Source organism: Rhopalosiphum padi, chromosome 2 (assembly GCF_020882245.1).
Source record: "Rhopalosiphum padi isolate XX-2018 chromosome 2, ASM2088224v1, whole genome shotgun sequence".
Lineage (NCBI taxonomy): Eukaryota > Metazoa > Arthropoda > Insecta > Hemiptera > Aphididae > Rhopalosiphum > Rhopalosiphum padi.
The window spans coordinates 55,083,425-55,103,087 of record NC_083598.1 but is presented as its reverse complement, the minus strand read 5'-3'; the positions used below and the strand labels follow the sequence as shown (position 1 = coordinate 55,103,087).

At 24.2% G+C, this 19,663-nt stretch overlaps 1 protein-coding gene across 1 annotated transcript; it reads right to left on the bottom strand.

The window, feature by feature from the left end:
- Positions 1 to 1,331: 1,331 nt before the first annotated feature.
- Positions 1,332 to 19,603, bottom strand: LOC132923447 (mitogen-activated protein kinase kinase kinase 7-like). Its single transcript, XM_060987443.1, has 12 exons — positions 19,300 to 19,603; positions 18,990 to 19,215; positions 18,181 to 18,298; positions 17,957 to 18,099; positions 17,709 to 17,895; positions 16,870 to 16,997; positions 16,726 to 16,800; positions 14,367 to 14,461; positions 14,147 to 14,291; positions 5,351 to 5,472; positions 4,773 to 4,925; positions 1,332 to 3,401 (listed from the first exon to the last, which is right to left on the bottom strand). Exons 1-12 carry the CDS (start codon positions 19,375 to 19,377, stop codon positions 3,303 to 3,305), a joined length of 1,569 nt encoding a protein of 522 aa, XP_060843426.1. The 5' UTR covers positions 19,378 to 19,603; the 3' UTR covers positions 1,332 to 3,302.
- Positions 19,604 to 19,663: the final 60 nt, after the last annotated feature.

The window sequence follows — 19,663 nt, the reverse complement described above, 5'->3', positions numbered from 1 at the left end:
TTACGAAATTACGATGAATGCCAAAGTTTATTGACTACTAAATAAATTGATTTTTCAAATTCAATAGTAACAAATTTTGGTATAAAAACTAGGACTAAGTCTTTTTATTTATTTACTATTACTTTAAACATATTATATATACGTACTAAATACATATGTTTATGTTTCATATTTTTTAATGTGGAAACTTCTTCATAATTATAGTTGAACCATAGGCGCAATTTTAGGGCGGCTTGGGTGTGCTTAGCATCCCCAATTTTGAAATTAGCACCAGCAAATTGTTTCATGTTAATTTAGATTTTAATAGTAATAGGTATCCATAACCTCAAGTGGCTCAAGATAACATTATAAAAAAGATGGAGGAGCTTCAGCACCCTCAGTTTTTTCATTGAAATTGCGCCCCTGAGTCGAACCATAGAGTAACTCTATCAAGTTGAACATAATTGTATATTTGTATTCATGTCATTGATTTGATAACGAGATAAAAGTATATTGTTCAACTGTTCAAGCCTAAAACATACCCAAACATGTTTGAAAAACTTACCAATTTTTTCATGCTGCAAAATCATTATATCAATCACTATTTCGAGGTGAAATGATGCCCAATCTACAGCAATATGTCAAAGTAACATATTACATAAGTATATTAAAGTGCCAAAATCGAGATCCACCGCGCGACGTTATTAAGTAATGTTAATGCATTATTGTGTCCATGCATTCGCATAAACGTAAAATTGCAAACTTTATAACTTCGAAAGTAAGTCCGAGCAACAAATTCTAATTGCACAATCGTAATTAACTATTCTAGTTACATAAGTTTCAATTAAAAAAAAATCAAATTGGTGAGGGGGCAGTAAGCTGCATTTATGTCTTTTTAAAATATTTAAACCAAATGTAAATTATTTATATGCACTTTTTTTTTAGTTTTATTTTAATAAAATTTTGATGAAAATGCTTTTACTTGGCTACAAAAATTGATATGATATTTAATAAAAATCCTACATGTTCTTTTTGCAGAATTTTAAAAATATAAAATATATAGGTACTTACCCAATTTAAACAATAAATCGGATATTCAACCAAAATATAGTTTTATCCTATTTTGATTCAATTCAAAAAATATCAACTTGACTTTTTGTCATTATTATTTAGTTTACATAATACCAATTTTAAAACATTTAGCATATTATCAGTATTAACTTAAATGTTTTTAGGTAATAATAATATATGATATAAATGTAAAATATTAAAATTAATAATATAATAAATGTGATGTTTTGGGTAAAAATGAATTCAACATTTTTTATTATAAGAAGATAAAAATAAAAGTATTAGTTTCCAATCAAATTTAATATATCCATTAGTCATTACAGACTACATACAGTGAGCCAGTGAGGTATTCAAATATAAGCTATACTTGTACCTATAGTGGCTACTACTCCTAGTCTGTCCAGCGAGAGAATGCGCTGATTCTGCGCAACCCCCGCATCACCATGATATCAAAACTGGTATGGCTGGGTGTCATTGGGGAATGCGCAGAAAAACTGATTTTGGTCGGTTTGCAACACATTCTCTCGCTGGACAGATTATATATTGGTATAGCAAAGTGGCTTCTATGGCTTAAATTGTGTTACATTAATTAACTATATTATAATAAATAATGATTAATCATTCAACATCTAACCACATACCAACCAAATTTTGTATATATTACTAAAGCAATATACAGACTAAGGATAGCCACCACTATGTATTTTTTTATTAAAATATATGTTATATATATTAAAATATACAATTTATAATGTTGCAAAAATAATAATAAATCTTTACCTATTTATATGTTGCATAATATGTAATTACTATAAACATTATTATTATTTATTAAACATATTATATCATAATAATTAATAATAACATAAAATAATTTTTTTTCTTGTTTATCAATGTTATGAATGTGCTTAAAATGTATAAAATACAGTTTAAATATTTATAAATAAAATCTAATACTTTAAAATTCAAAAAACAAAAATTTGGCAATTTTGTTGGACTAGAGCACACAATTTATAACAACTTATACAAAAATATAACCAGAACATTAAATAAAAATAAAATGTTGTACATATTTAATACAATAATACATAATTATAAACCAGATAAAAAAATAATATTAATAAATAATACATTAAAAATTGTATTTTAAAACTCAAAATATTAACATTAATTCGTTAATTTTATATATAAATAAGTACATGTATATTGAAATATAATGGAAAAAACATTCAATGTATGTCAATTTGACATAAATGCAAGTTCATCTCAATTATTTTATCTATAAAATATTATATTTATACAATTTAATTCTTTATTCATTTTCTGTAAGAGATATAAAAATCCAAAACCCCTTAATTTACCAGGCATAATTTGAAAAATTAAAATTAATTATTATTAAAAAATACACATAGAAGTAATCAAAATAAAATTAGATAAAGTATTATATTTTTATTTTTATTGTCTTTAATATGTTTAATAGAGCTGGCAGTATTGTTGGTATACTGATGACTAAATTTTATTTTAACAAACTGATATTCTATGACAATACATTAATATTAAGTATACTTTATTGTAATTTATATACAAGTTAATAATTTTAACTTATTTAAAATTTGTCGATAAATGATCAATTAATATGACTTAACACCATAATTTGATTTTTGTGAATTGAACTACATAATTAAGTAGTATAGCTTGTCATTGGGAAGCATTTTATATATTAAGTTTTAAGTTTCTAAAAAATAAAGGTATATGTTACTTCACGGGTAATTTGATATGTAGCACATTGTATATCATTTTACAATTTTTAATGTTTAGTTTAAAAAACAATGGTAATAACTAATAATATTTAAAAGAGAGTTAAAACCTAAAATTTGAAATAGAAAAGTATTTTTAAATGAAGTATATACCTTATTAAGGTTTGAGAGATCATTAATAAATTACATGAGTATTAAAATTAGACTCTTTATGTGTATAGTATACGTTTATAAGTATGTAAATATTATTGATTCGCAATTACTAGTCTTGAATGTTACAAAAAAAAAAAAAAAACAACAACACCTAATTATAGTAGAGACTAAATTATGAAAATACTGAAAATACTGAAGAATTAATTGCTTATGCTGCCAGCTCCATATTTAAGTATTTAACAATCAATAAGTCCATTGACTGTTTTGTTACCTAAATTAATGTACTATGATGCAAAGTATATTTACTTTAAATTGCTTAGTTAAATACCAAACAATTGATCACTATGACGATGGCTCATTTTCATTTGAATGGTTACTGTTTTTTACTTGTATCATTTCTAGTTGTTTTTTGAGGTTTTGGCTTAATTGTGTTAAATTTTCCTAAATAAAAAAAAATACATAAGACATTATTCAAAATTATTTATAATCATACTATGCTCATCCTTAAGCTGTCATGATATTAATTTGAAATCAAATAAAAATACCTACAAAAAAATTAAAGAAAAAAAAATCACTGAAAAAATGTATAAATTATAACATAATATTATAATATATATATTAAATAGTTATTAGTTAATTTAATAAATAGCCTAAAAAACCAAGATTTTTTAATTAAAAATGCTAATAAATCCATGAAAGTAACCTATTCAATGATGACACTAGGACTAGATAATTACTATACAATGGTTTATACCTAGCAACATATAGATAAATGTGTAACAATGTAAATAGGTACATAACAATATAAATTAGATAAACTGTACTTTGCTCAAATAAATTAAAATTGTATCGATAATTGGCCAATGCAATTTATTAAAAGGTATATTATTTTGTATACAGAATTCAAAAATTAAAAACAAATAAATAAATAATAAATAACTCAATTTATATACATTGCTTAATTGCTACACTAGTATACATTTAATAGTTAATAGACTAGTACAGTACATACTTCCTAAATTCACAATTTTCCTGTTACTGTAAGACCAACAAAATGTAATCATAAAATATTATATTATTATTATAATATAATTGTACAGAAATCACACGGAGTTTATTTCTATGGGGTTTTTTCATGGTATTTTTTTTTCGATTACCATTGATTTAACATGTTTTTTTTTTCAATATAATTTCACCACCATGCAATCTTAATTGATATAATACTAAATATCATTGCCAACTTTTAGTTTTAACATTAAAAATATTTATAGATAACAGGGGCGCTAATTCAGTTTTAAAATAGGGCTCCCAAATTATTATTTAAATAAAATTTTTGATTATACAAATAAAGCTGTAAGCAATATATTATGAAAAAAAATCAATGTAAGCTAGTAGCATGCAGTTATTTGTATCGTAAAATTATTTGAAGTTTGAAATTAAGAGTTTATAAATAATTAGCAAAATGAATAACGTAAGATTGATTTTTACAAATTTTTAATAATTTATATTTATATCACAATCTTAAGAAGCTAATAAGACAGATAAATATATTTTTTAATTTTGATCCATTGATTATAATCTAACAACTGTCAAGAAAATAAAGATTAAAACAATATATTATTTATAAAATATTTTTCGAAAATTATTATAATAGTTTATTTATTACATTTTAGCTGTACCGGCGCAGTATAAAATTAAGGTAGGCCAATATGTTATAGGAAAAAAAAGGACCACTAATGTATACCCTGCGATACCCCAAATGGCGCCCCTGATAGATAATAGTTTAAGAGAAAATAATTTATCAATACTTACTTTTTCATTTTTGAGCTTTTTAATTTCTTCGTCATCTTCATCTACTTCTTCGTCACACAAGATTTCTTCACGACTTAATCGCTCTGCTAATTGCTCCATATGTCTTGATAAATATGCTCTTTCTGTTTGTACCTTTAAATATTCTTGAGCCAGCTAAAAATATGTGTTGATATATTTTAGTTTATTTTTTCAATTGTTTAGACTTGTAAATAATTAAAAACTAAAAAATTAAAAGTATCTGAATTTCAAAAAATTATTTATCAAAGGTAAATAATAAATATACTAGGGAAACTCAAAAGTGCATTTTTAAAATGAATTGAAAATATTTAATTTAAATTACAATCCTTTATTAACAAATTATGTTAACTTTACCAATTTTCACTTTGATTTTTAATTTTTAATGTTAATATTAATTCAAAATATTATATACATTTTATATTGACTATGCATTAATTATGATTAACTTATCTATTACAAAAGTTATTAGTTTTTATGATAACAAATACATTAATACAGTAATAGGATTTATCATAAAATTATAGCTTATATAATTTAAATAAATAATACAATTTAGGTACCTGCTTATGTTCTTCAAATATTTGAACTGATTGTGGACAAGTGTTATCCGGGGGTATTGGATGCAACTGTTGATCTAGCATCAGGTACAAATTATCCAGTTCAGGATGTGTTCCTGAAATACCTAGATTAAAAAATTACATGGAATTATTAAAAAATGTTAATAAATCTATCATTATAATTTAATATTTATAATAATTAATAGGTATTCAATTTTAAAATCAAGTATTTGGGTATGTTGAATGCATCGTAATTCAAGTCATTTTTATCATATATTTAATATATTTATATACAATAATATCTATGGATGAGGCAGGTCATTAAGCAAACGAAGCCAAATAGATTAACTACTTACTATAGTGTTCATTTGTGACGCACTCGCTAAGCTCACACATAGTTGTTGTCCGTCAGGAATCGAGCAAGGAAATAAACATACAAATACACAACACTAGGAAAACACTACTCTCTCTACAGCCGTGTAGTGTCTAAATCTAGCCGAATGACTCACAACCTTTACAACGTGAGCCAGATCACTCCAGACATCTGGACCACAGTTCTGACATCCCGTTAACCACAAATCATGAAAGTATTTTGTTGAATAAAAAAAGGTACCGTACATAATATAATACGTAACTATACTAAAAACGTAAATTAATATTTTATTTTCAACTAAAACCTACAACAAATACATAATTTTTATTATGAAACGCTTCATCCAAGGTCAATTACGCAATATTCTGTTATTTTATTCAAATTTAAATTGGGATAAGTACCTAAGTATTATTTCTGTACTACGTATAGTATCTATCAAAGGAAATTACGTATGTTTTGTTGAGCTAATAAATTCGATGATGAGTCATTGTAAAATGTGTAACTGTTTCCTATATAATCTTTGCGGATTTATAAATTGCAACAGATAGGTACAGTCATTGTTATTCTGGATACTTTTTTATTTAAATAAATAAATTGTTTACGAGTGTGGTGTGTGAATGTATTTTAAGTTTTGAGCATAGGTGAGGTGCGAAAAACATCATCGATAGGACAGACATGCAAGATGCAATACAAAACAATTATATCCATAAAATAATTAGACACTTCCTTCAAAAAAAAGAACAGTTAAAAAAATGGCAATTAATATTTGCTCGTCAATAGGGTTCAAGTCAATCTTTTACTAGCATAGTAGCATATAAAAGGTTTTAAAATATTTTAAATTAAAAGTTATTTAAGAAAAAATGTTCTTCGAGAAAAAATAAATGAGCATTTTCTTGAAATCGCATAGGTTGCAATACCATATCCCACGTGCAGGCATATCGTTTTCAGAATAACATTTATAGATACATGAAATAATTAAATTCAAATATGAAGTAATCAACATTTTTTTTCAATAAATGGTTAAAATATTAAAATGTTTTAATAAATAATAATATATTTACAATAGTCAAACTATATTATGCGTATTAATTGGTAAATTACAACAGTCTAGATGTTCTACTGTAGAACTTCTACAGACATTTTCAAATTGGTCATGGTTCAGCCAATGATTTTATGGACACGAAATTAAAATGTCATGAATTATGATTAGGATTCAAGCATTCAACAAAACTAAAGATAATTTTTATGGTACTGAGCTGTGCTACTTTACCTAATATATATATTATTTAGGCAGTTACTACTACAAAAAGATTAATATAATAGTCTTATAAGTTATAAGTATAATTAACGGCTGTTATTTAGGAGATATCAGTGCACTTGTTATTTTTCTCTGACCCACACACAATATAGCAAATTTAAGATCAGCAAAACCCACTTTGTGTTGTTATAGCTTTAGTATTAGAGTAAATTAATCTATCATTAAATTAAAAGCTAAGAACATTATTTGTGCGTTAACTTTTTTATAACTTTTAAGTTTTTATGAAAATTATGAGTATCTGCATAAAATATAATAATTTAAAAGTGCTTAATTCTCACTTTAAAATTTAAATATCGTAAAAAAAGTAACAACGTACAAAAACAGATAATGTTGTTATCTTTAAGTTCGATAATAAATCAATTTACCTACTCTAATACTAAATCTAACAATACAAAGTTGGTTATGCTGAACACAAATTTGCTGTATGGCGTGTGTGTTGGTCAGAGAAAGAAAACAAATAATGTATTAACATCCCATAAATCTATAAATAGGAAAGTAAGTATGCAGATCGAAATTATCAATTAATATTACAATACGATTATAGAAAACAAAATGAAAATGAAAATGTAAGTAAATAATAAACACTCAAATTGTTCGCCGCTTAGTAATTTATTATTAATTGTAACAGCGCCAATTACATTATGGTGTTAAGCAGCCATTTAGTATACTCGGCTTTTAAACACCGTACACTGCGTCTTTGTGTTCCGCTAGCTATTTACGTAAATTCTAAATTTATCTGGCCATGTTCTTTATTAAGAGACGTTTTCATCAACTACCTTCTTATCCGTTTTCTTTACACAAATGTATAAATATATTATTGCCCTAAACAATTGTATAAAGTCTAAAATACTCGTATATATATATAGGTACGCGGAATAATTTTAAAATTTAACAAGAGAAAACAAAATATTTTCTATAAAGTTAAATTTAATATTCAAACGTAAGAATTCAAAACAAATAGCTCTATACGACTATACATTAAAAATAACAACACGCTAAAAAAAATCATTATTATATTAAATATTTCATTAAATATTTATGTATATTTTAATAAATTAGGATGTTATACACATTTTTAAATCAATTTTCAAAAAAAAAAATTTTTAAAAGTTCCCGTCCTTTTTGAAATCCTAAAGTAGGATAAATATATCGTAATTTATAATTTATTTCATATTATACAAAACACAACAGTACACTATGGCTATATTGTATACTCTATAGTTTTAGATTATACATGAAAATAATTAGAAAACATTAAAAAAGTTGAAATTCTTCAGACGAATATATATTTTATTATCATTGAATACATTAGAGTGGGTGAATGCGTATTACTATAATAATTTATATCTTATATATTATAGTCATTATTATATTATTGATTAAATACACTATGACTATACAGTATATGACATATTATGTACTGAGTATAATCAATTATTACAAATTATAACTATTGTAAAATGTAGAAGATTTTTTTTCAACAATAGAATTCATCATTTATAACCAAATTGTTAGGGTACAAAATACTAAAAGGGAACATCCGACATCGGGATTGGAATGATAGGAATATTAGTTGAACATTACATACAACTATAAGGTCACGTCCTTCTGAGGCTATAAACACCGGAAACAAAATGTTTGCATTGACATACTGATACTGGCAAATAGCCACCAAACTCATAACACGAGACAAAACTGGAATACATAATAGGAATACATTGCGTTGATTTTGTTTTAAGAGGGGGAGCTAAGTTCCCTAATTCCCAATTACTCCTTGATGTCCTCCTAGGTGCTAAATCAGCGGTTCCCAACCTTTTTGAGACTATTACCCATAAGTCTTGTTAGATATTAACAAATACCATTCCCTCCTAAAAAAAAGTTGAGTAAAAAAAATAACAAAAATAAAATATATATTATGATTATAGTTATAATTTATTTAAATTTTTCTAACAAAGAACACAAGAGTTATTACAATTACATTTACAGTCATAGTACATATAACTAAATAGTCATAGTACACATGACTAAATACATAATAAGTACTTAAAATAAAAATAAATAGTTTAACTTTTACTCCCCAAAAAATCGTGTTCTTACACCCTTGGGGATAATTACCCCCAGGTTGGGAACCGTTGTGCTAGATAATCACCATAATATTTAATCAAAATTAAAAAAAACTTATTTTCCTGATCAATGTATAACGCAAGTCGCAAAGTGTAATCAATCTTGGAAAGATTATAATTTTAATTAATTATCTAAACAATTATTATTAAATATAACAGTTGAATACTTTTATATACTTATCTACACATTTTTGCATTTAAATAAATATTATTTATAATTTTTTGAAAAATCCAATATTTTAACTAATTATTATCAGTAAAAATATTTTAATTTTTTAAGATCATTATTATTTTAGAATAGAAACTAATTCTAAATACAAGTTAGATTCTACTTTATAGCACAAATATAGAAAAATTTTAAAACATTTTAGTAAAACTTCATGTAAATAACTGAAATTAATTTGTTTAAATTGTTTATTTTATTTTAATTACATAATATTATTTTTTATTATGTAAATAAAGATGTGTTTATTATATGTATATACACAAAGTAATAGGTAGTGATATCAATTACGAAAATTACACAGGAGGGGTGACTGCACTATTTATCCCCTTCCCTAAAGACCTCCCCTAGATACAACAATTAAATGTAAATATCCTTTAGATAGGTTTTTAAGTTTGTACTAAAATTTGAACTGTAAAATATGTTTTATTTAAAATCTGATAAAAAAACATCCTGGTTGCAAAAATGAAAACCATAAAATGTTAAAATTGAAAAACCATACCATTAAAAATGATATATTTATATTTAGTATTATTAACATTTTTGATGCCAAAATCATTTAGAATGTTATATAACATTTTGGGGAATTAAATTAAAAATGAAGACACAAAAACATTTATTAACCATAGTTTTACTACTTCAGTGATAAAAATGATGTATTTATAATTGTTGTGCTGTTGTATAATAAGCATCAAAAGTAGTTAATCCCTAAAAATATGTAATATACACATAAGTACATTATACAACAGATAATGCAATTTTTTTTTTTTTTGGCCAAGCCATGGGTCATTCACCATATGACTCATGCTGATGTGATTTATTATTAAAATAGTAACTGGCATTCACGTGTCATCAAAAAAAATGATCTCTTTGATGGATCATTTAACTTGGCGGTCATTCGCCTTAAAGAATTTTTTAAAAATAAATCGAGAGTATTCAGAAGGGGTAAAAAGATAAAAAGAAGGGTGTATTATTATAGGGGTATTTTTTTTATAAATAGTTATACCACAACAATATTTAATATTAAAAATAAACAATTGTATTTTAAACACCCGTTAAAAATAATTAAGTGGTGATGACATAATATTATAAAATATTTAAAACTCATTTTTAAAATACTTATTATCTTTAAATGATATGTTCAGTAAATGATTACTATATAGATAAAAGTTGATTTGTTTATTGAACAAAACTACAAAAGTAATATTATTAACTTTTTTCAATAATTTAAAAATAATGACAGTCTACTATAGTGCATATCAATTGATATATTATTAAATTAATAATTATTTTAATCATTAATTGATTTAGATTTCAAAAAGATATAACAATATTTTATATCAAGTGGATTAAACAAAATAGAACAAATTTATAAAAATGAATAATAATTGAATCAAATAAATAATTTTGAACATACATTTTTTTTACAAACCTATTTGCACAGTTAATTTTTCATCAGTATAATGTTAATGTATTAACCATAAAAAAACTGAGCTCCTTTATGTTTAAACAAAAACAAACAAAGTTTCAACTACAAAATATACAAATGTAATAATAGGTATATTTTAAATAATCCTAAAAGATATTAGTCACAAGACATTTGAATACAATTTAAAATGAGACTTCTGAAAAACTGTTTTATATTGAATCTATTTTTGCTATTTATTCTGTTGGACATGATCCAATTAATTTCTATTGTTTCTTGTGACATTAAATTGATAAATGTAAAGAAAAAACAATAATAATAATACAATAATTCTTTGTAGAAGAAAATTCAAATTTTACTGAAAAATGCTTTAAAAACAACAAAAAAATATCCTATAAAATACCAAATTGTCTAATTTAATTAGTCAAAAAATGCTATAATAAATTTATAATAAAACAATCAGTATCTATAACCTATAACAGATTTTCTAATTACGAAGTAATGTTCTAAATTATTAGAAAAAAATTGAAATTGCGTTAAAATTCTAGTCCTGTATTTCTGAAATAATTAGTGTATAAAATGTATTATTCCTAGGTTATTTTTTTTATTATATTTTTTTACTTATACTGGTGACTGGTTTGTTGATGTCTCACTAATGTGTAAAAATCCCACTGTGCCAAATATATAATACTTTCAGACTGTTGAAAATCATACAGTAATAACTAATAACCAAAAGATAAGTTATCATCATGTTCAAATTAACCATAAGTACAATTTTATGGACCTTACCTTTAGAGCTCACTTCCCAAACGTGGAGATAATGTAAGATGTTTTAAAATGGGAGAATAAACAACTCCATAGTCCTAACCTTTAGCAGAGTTTATGTAACAATCAAAGCTTAGTGAAAAAGATCCTTTTAAACAAATTTTATTGAATATTTTAGAATTTTGGATATTGATACCAAATTAATTAAGTTACTTTAATCTCAAATTTTTAATATTTTATTATTGCATTTTTTGTAATTTTTAATAATTTAATATTTTTAGTAATTTTAATAGTAAATTAAAAATACATAGGTAATATATTATTTGAACAACAGTACTAATAGTATTAAGAAGGAGCAATACCCAGTACCCTAATTTTTCAAACATAATATGTAGGTTGTATCCTAATTAAGTATAGTTAAAATTGTATCTTGTTTTGATGATACTTTATTTTAAACTTTATGACACATTGGTTGGCAATCGAATTGACAATCAGCATACAAATAAACATCACACACATACACACGTAGATTCAATATATTGACACATGTGCTAGCCAAACAAAAAAATTGCTATGATTCACTTGAGTTAGTTGAGTGATCTTAATTATTTAAAGTTATTTATATATAATTTAAATCAATTCATATGTTTTTTTAAGTTAAGAAACAATTATTTTGTTAAACATTTGTATTTTATATATCTATAATATATATATATATATATATATGTAGTATATACTCATATAATGATATATATAAATATTTATTTAAAAAAATACATCTTTCATAAATTTTCTATGTATGAATCAATTTTGTTTTGAGACTAATTTTATTTTATTACAATCAAATTACTTATTATATTTTTAACTATTTAGATTTTTTTATTTATATATTAAATAAAGTTAGCTCCATAATTGAGTAAAAATAATAATACATTTTTAAGCTAAGCTTCTTTTATAATAACACTAAGTAAATGTTATAAATACCATCAATAAAATATGAACTGTTCATAGTTAATAACTAATGTAAACTTTAAATAAAAATATAGAATTAAAGATGTTTATAGCAGTCAGTCAATAGGGCTCCAAAAAAGGCGTTGCCTTACAAAAAATACTAAAGTTTTGAAACTTGGCAAAAAGTTTCGTCTCGGGGCTCTAATTGACCAAAAAAAAATGCGCCATCCCTCCGAGGTCCGCCATCTTGGATTTTAGGTGACATTTTTCACTTTTTTATGGTTTTTTTACAATATCTCTAAAATTATTAACTTAACGATAAAAATAGCTTGTATAAAAATTGAAGATCGTAAAATTTTTGACAAGAAAGGTTCTATACATTTTTAGCGTAAGAGTAATATATAAGCGACAAAGTCTATCCGCCCGTCATAGAATGTGGCGCTGCGCGCTATAATGACGTATATACTAATATATATATATATTATATAGTAGGGTGGTCCTTATATTTGAACTTTAAAATTGTTGATATACGACCCCCTCATTTTTTTCATTGTGATATGAAAATAATTTTGGTTAATTTTAGTCGTGACTACTCACTCCCTTCTGGTACTCCTGGGGGGTTGAAAAATAGTCAACAAGGGTAGTTTTGTTATTTTTTCGACCTAACTAAATAAATATGATACTAAACGAAAAAATGTATAGAACTTAAATTGCAGAACGTAAAAGTTTCAATAAAAAATGTAAGTATATTATTTATTGTAAATCTATTATTTTCAATGAAAAATAATAAAGAACATTTTTAATTTCTTTGACCAAATTGATAATTTTTAGTTATTCAAATATATTTGTTGGACAAATATGAAATAGAGTTAATGTTATAAAAAAATATTTGAATAAAAATTATATAAAACTATATTTCCTAATAAAATTTTTATATGTAGAATGTTCATTGGATCCTTCATTACATTGTTGGAGTCAGATTTATTAAATATTATAAATATTATGATAAAAAAACGGTAACTATGGGCTTGAGGCTTGAGCCCACTCAATTTAATGGCTTTAGTTACATCTATGATCCTAGTAATCATTATTAGTCTTAAAAAAAATAGGCGTTACAAATAGGTATTAAACTATTAACATATAGAACGAAATTAGAGCTGTTAAAAAATTAAACAATGTGACAACGTCGGAAAATTAATACTATACTAACATAGTGTTGGGAACCTCGGAGGGATGGCGCATTTTTTTTTGGTCAATCAGGGCCCCAAGACTAAACTTTTTGCCAAGTTTCAAAACTTGAGTATTTTTTGCAAGGCAAAACCCCCTATTGACTAGACTATTATAGTAATATATATATAATTATCCCATATATGTAATTACATTACTGAAATAAAGGAAAAGTTAAAATATACCTACCAATGAAATAATTTAATAATTAAAGAAATAAAACTTATTTAATAAGATTAAACAACATTTTATAAAACTTTAATTAATATATACCATTTTTAACTGAAGCTAAGCAATTAATTGTAATAAAAACATGAGTTGAATTAAAATATTTAAGTTATTCAATTCAAGTTGTTAATAGTAAAACCTAAAAATAACTCTGGGGAATCTTACCTTTTACATTATTAGTGTCAACAAGTGGACTTTGACACTCTGAATTTGATTCATCTTCTTTGTCAGTTGAGTCAACAGTTTGATAAGCACCCACTTTGTCAAATCCAGGCATGGTTAATATTTTTAAGTCTTCATATTGATCAAACTAATAATAATAAAATCATATAATTATAATGTATTAATGTATAATACAATTTGTAGGTATACAAAATAATCTTACCTTGCTGTCTACATTAACATTTAAAGGTATTGATAAATTTGGATTAGATTTTAAGCTATCATTTGTCAACATTCCATTAATTCCTTTATGACTTCCTACCACATAAATAAATACAAATTAATTATCTCCATTAAACATACATTTATAGTATAATAACTGTGATATTAAATTAAATAAAAATTAAGAGAGCTAATTTATAAGCTAACATGTTGTTTATAAACTGAAAATATCGTTGTAATTATAAATTATACAGATTATACAGTATACAAATAATTAAGAACAACAGATAATTTATAACAGCTAGGTTGATGAATTAAAGAATATTAAAATGCCAAAATATAAAATATGTATGGAAAACATTAAATGCTATGATTAAATCTTAAGTTAGATTGTCAACCTATAAGGCTAATAATTCACTATACATAAGTATTACATAATGTTTTAAAAATATAATGCATGTAAAAAATATGCTAACCTAATAGTTATTTATTATACTTATGTTATTAAATATTTGTTAAAAGAATGAAAATATACCAACTATCATCTACTTACTGATTTATAAGTAGATATTTATTTATTTATAATCCTACAATTAGCTTTTGTGTTCTAAGTTATTTTAATACTCAATACCTAGTGATAATAAATATTGTATTTTTATATTATGTAATTATATTGTTATAATTCGATGTTTGGTACTTTATGGGCTAAAAAACAATGTGATAAATGTAACATCTGCACTAAAAAGGTATTAAAAATGCAGTTATATAACATGGAAATTTTCTTTTTCAATTGCATTTTAAATATTAATAATAAATATACACAATAAAAATAATTATATTTACAGTACAATTTAAAATATAGACAAACAAATTTATATTTAAATTGGATTTCTTTGATAATTAATATTTTGATTTACAAAAAAAAAAATGTCTAATATCTATAGAATTTTTAAATAGCAAAATTACTTCAATTTGATAAAATAAGCAAAAATATATAATATACATTTTATGGAATTGAGTTGTATATTATATGAAATAAATTTAAATGAAATCACAATTTTTAATAAAAAGAACTTCATAAGAAATATGCAAATGCATCAAGTTTTGAACCATGATTATAATATTTAGTTATTATTATTATAGTTATATTTAGTTATTTACATATAATCACAATAGGAAATATTCAAGAACAAAACAAATATAAACATAAAATAATAGTAATAATAGGGTCAAATTCTCACCTGGCATCCAGGTAGACCATTAGATGTTTAAAAAAGAAGGCCAAAAGACAAAAATAGAGAAACTACAAATAAACCAAAACGAATGTGTTAGATTAGCAGTCCCCACTAAAAATTAAATTATACATTCCAAAATCTGAAATTCTATAAATTGAAGTGTCGTTAATGAACTTTTTCCTACAATACCCTTTTTTAACAAAATATCCTTTCTCATTTTATTATTCTCCACTAAATTTAGTAAACAGTTCTAAATTTTTATATTTTTAATTATTATCATTAAAAATGTATGCGACCCCCGCAAGTGATTTAAAAAAGCTACATTTGGCCGTTTCTAAAATCCTTGTGAGGACCACTGTGTTAGAAAATGCTTAGAAAGAATTAGGGTTGACAACAAAAAATATAAGAATTACTATGTTAACATTAATATTTTCTACCTAATGGGATATTAAACTCAATTAAAAAACATTCTATAAAAATTATACATCCCTAAGAGTTCAACACAATTAAAATAAGGAGATATAAGTCAAAATATCTTCATAAATAACAAAAAAAAAAATCCAATATATTCTATGATATAACATGAACAATGAACCAAAGGAAAATAAAATCGGTAATCAATCAAAAGTAAAAAAAAAGACTGAAAACAAATTTGAAGGAAATTGAAAAAAAAAATATAAAATTTAAAAGAAATATATTTAATTTTATAAGCCATAACTAATATTATTACCAAAATTATAATGTATTAATCACATAAAAATAATATTTTAATTTTGTGAATTAAGTAATTAGTATTTTTGAATTTAGTATTATTACTTTTTTATATAACTTATGGGGACTTTTGTTTTGAATACATATTTTTATACGTAATAGATAAAATTGTTTATTAATTTTAGGTTTAAGCATTTTAAGCAATAATAATCAAATATAATATAGTATAAAAAAATTAAATATATATTTTAATATTATGAATTAAACTTATATTTTTGTATTTTTTGTACAAATTGAAAAATGTACTAGGACTTTTTACTGATATTAAAAAATTAGTTTAAACTATTTGTCTAGCTTTTTTTAAATCAGACATTTTGTTTGGGATTCAATTATATAAGGTTTAAATAAACATACTTAAGCTTTCAATATAAGAATCGGAAATTTCTGGGCAAGAATCTTCAGAAGTACAGTCTTCTTCAAATTCACTACCTACAAATAAAATAATATAATACATAATAATAAAGCATAAACAAAAAATTATAATAATTGTATACATACTAATAGTATAACAGTAATTGGGATATATTAATGGTTGGTCATGTCCAGAACAAAATTGTATTAAAATCCTCATAACCTGAACAACATGATCTATTGATGGCCTAACATTTGGATTTTGATCCCAACACCTTTAAAAACAATATACAATAGAGTCAACTATTTAAATGCATTAGGAAAAAGTATGATCCAATATGTTATCTATTATTCAGTTATATCAACTAAAAACTCACAATTTTTATTGGGCGCTATTAGAATACTTATTGAGCTTAGTTGAATATATTTTCTTATTATTGAATTTTTTGAGCAATATTTGTATAGCTGATACAATATATAAATATATATATTATATAATATTCAAAAAATAGAAATTATGAAAATTATTTGTTGACCTTAAAACTAAGGTAATCGAATAAATAATAAAAAATTGATGCTGTGTATTAAAACACAAGTCTAAATTAAAAGTATTAATCAAAGAATGGTATTTATTGAATAATTAAAATATAATATAAAATATATAATTTTTAAAGGATATATAAAATATTAAGATTATATTTATTCAATAAAATTGTTTATTATGGGAATATACTCTACCAAAATAAGAAACTTAGGTAGTTAATGTGTGCACAATTCACATGGGTGTGAAATCATTTTGTGTATTAGCTACTGGTGGTTGATTAAGTAGGATAAACAAATGTGTGTGCACCTGTGCACCACTGACAAAACTGGTAGTTGCCAGGTCAATTCTTATGCTGAATAGAATAAAGTATATAGATACAAAATTTAGGTAAGTAGCATATTGAATCATATTCAATAATATATCTTAATAATTGTTTTCATACTCAGTAATTAATTCCTGGAACGGTCGAGGGCATTGTTCAAATAATGGTGGTCGGGTTCCTTTATGTACTGCCCACATGATTCCATAAGCAGATCCTCCAATTTCATTAAATGGTTTCAGTCTTGTTAAAACTTGCCATAAAATAATACCCCAGCTATATATATCACATTTTTCAGTATAATTTGAACCTTAAAAAAATGTAATATTATAGATTAAAAATGAATGCTGTACAAATTTTTAATTTCAAACCTTCAAATACTTCTGGTGCCATCCAAGCTGCACTACCTTTATTATTGGTCATATATGTTTTTTTGTCACAGGCAGTCCCAAAATCACATATTTTTAACGTTTTTCCTTCATTCACTAATAGTAAATTTGGTGGCTTTAAATCACTAAAAAAAATAAATCATTATTTAATTTTTTAGTTTTTTATGTTTTAGGCTAAAATATTAATTATAAATATAATTTGATACCGATGAATTAATGGTTTAGGTTTCATATTATGAAGATATGCAACACCTTCTGCACATTGTAATGTCCAACTAACAGCATGTCCCAAGTTGTATTGAGGCTCTGGTTTACAATGTAATACTATTAACATAAGACACAATTTAGAAATATTTCAAAGACATTATAGAGCAGAAGTTCCCAAACTTTTTTCCCCTATAAACCATGTGCCATTTTATTAATTTTTGTAGACCTCTAACATTGAATCTTTACAGATGAAAGGAATAATGTTTTTTTATAACTTATACAGAACTACTCACTTGAATAGGATTTACAATGGAGTGAAAATTTTATAATAATAACAATATTTATTTAATGTTTTAATTATTTAAATAACAAGAAATGCAAATTAAATATAATATTATAAAAAATTATAATTTTAATGGGAGGGGCAAGTCTCATGCTTTGATATTACACATTGTAAATTGTACACGCTGTCATACATGTTTTTCATAAAAATTACTGATTTTTGATTAAATAACTCTCGTAGACCCCTATTTATTTCTCATGCACTCCCAATTTTTTTTTTGACATACACCTCTTGCAAGTAAGAATCAACCCCGGGAGGTCGATATAGACCACTTTGGGAACCTCTGTTATAGAATAATATATAAGTATATAACATTTCTTTTTCTTTTTCCAATACACATTAAAATAGATGCTAAGATTAAAAACTTAGAATCAATATAAATGATTTCTTTAGATAATAATCAGTGCAATACCTATATAATTGTAAAACTTAATAAAATGTAATCAATAAATACAACAATCTAACCATTGTATAATGATCCACCTTCCGCAAATTCCATTACTAAACAAACAGGATTTGATGTACATGCACCATATAATTTGACAATATTAGGATGGTTGACTCGAGACAACTGTCGTACTTCGATTGTAAATGCTTTACGCTCAGCTTCGGTGTCAATGTGTTTGACAGCCACATAGTTGTTACGCCACCGTCCACGGTAAACAACACCAAATGACCCTTTGCCAACAATCTACATAGCGTAAAATAAAACTGTCAATATACTTTGGATATAACAAACCATGACATTATACGTATAATATAAATATATATGTACTTCAAGCTTTTCAATTTCATCGTAATCAATTTCTTCCACAAACTTTTGTCTGTGACCGTGTGTTTCTTTAATAGCCATTTGATTTGTGCATGTGCCTCGGATGGCATAGAATATGTTCGGCGCCGTACATCGCCCAAACAACCCGTATGCAGTAATAAATGTTGTGAAGAATGGATGAATACAATTCCAATACGTCTATGTATTATTTATTTTCTTTTAATAAATATTTTTTTTTTTAATTATTGTTATCCTTTCATTGCTAGTGATTGATTGATAAAAATAAAATTTAGTGATAAATAACTTTCTGTAAAAAAAATGACGTTTATTATTATAAAAAAAAATGTAGTTATAATCACGTGATTAT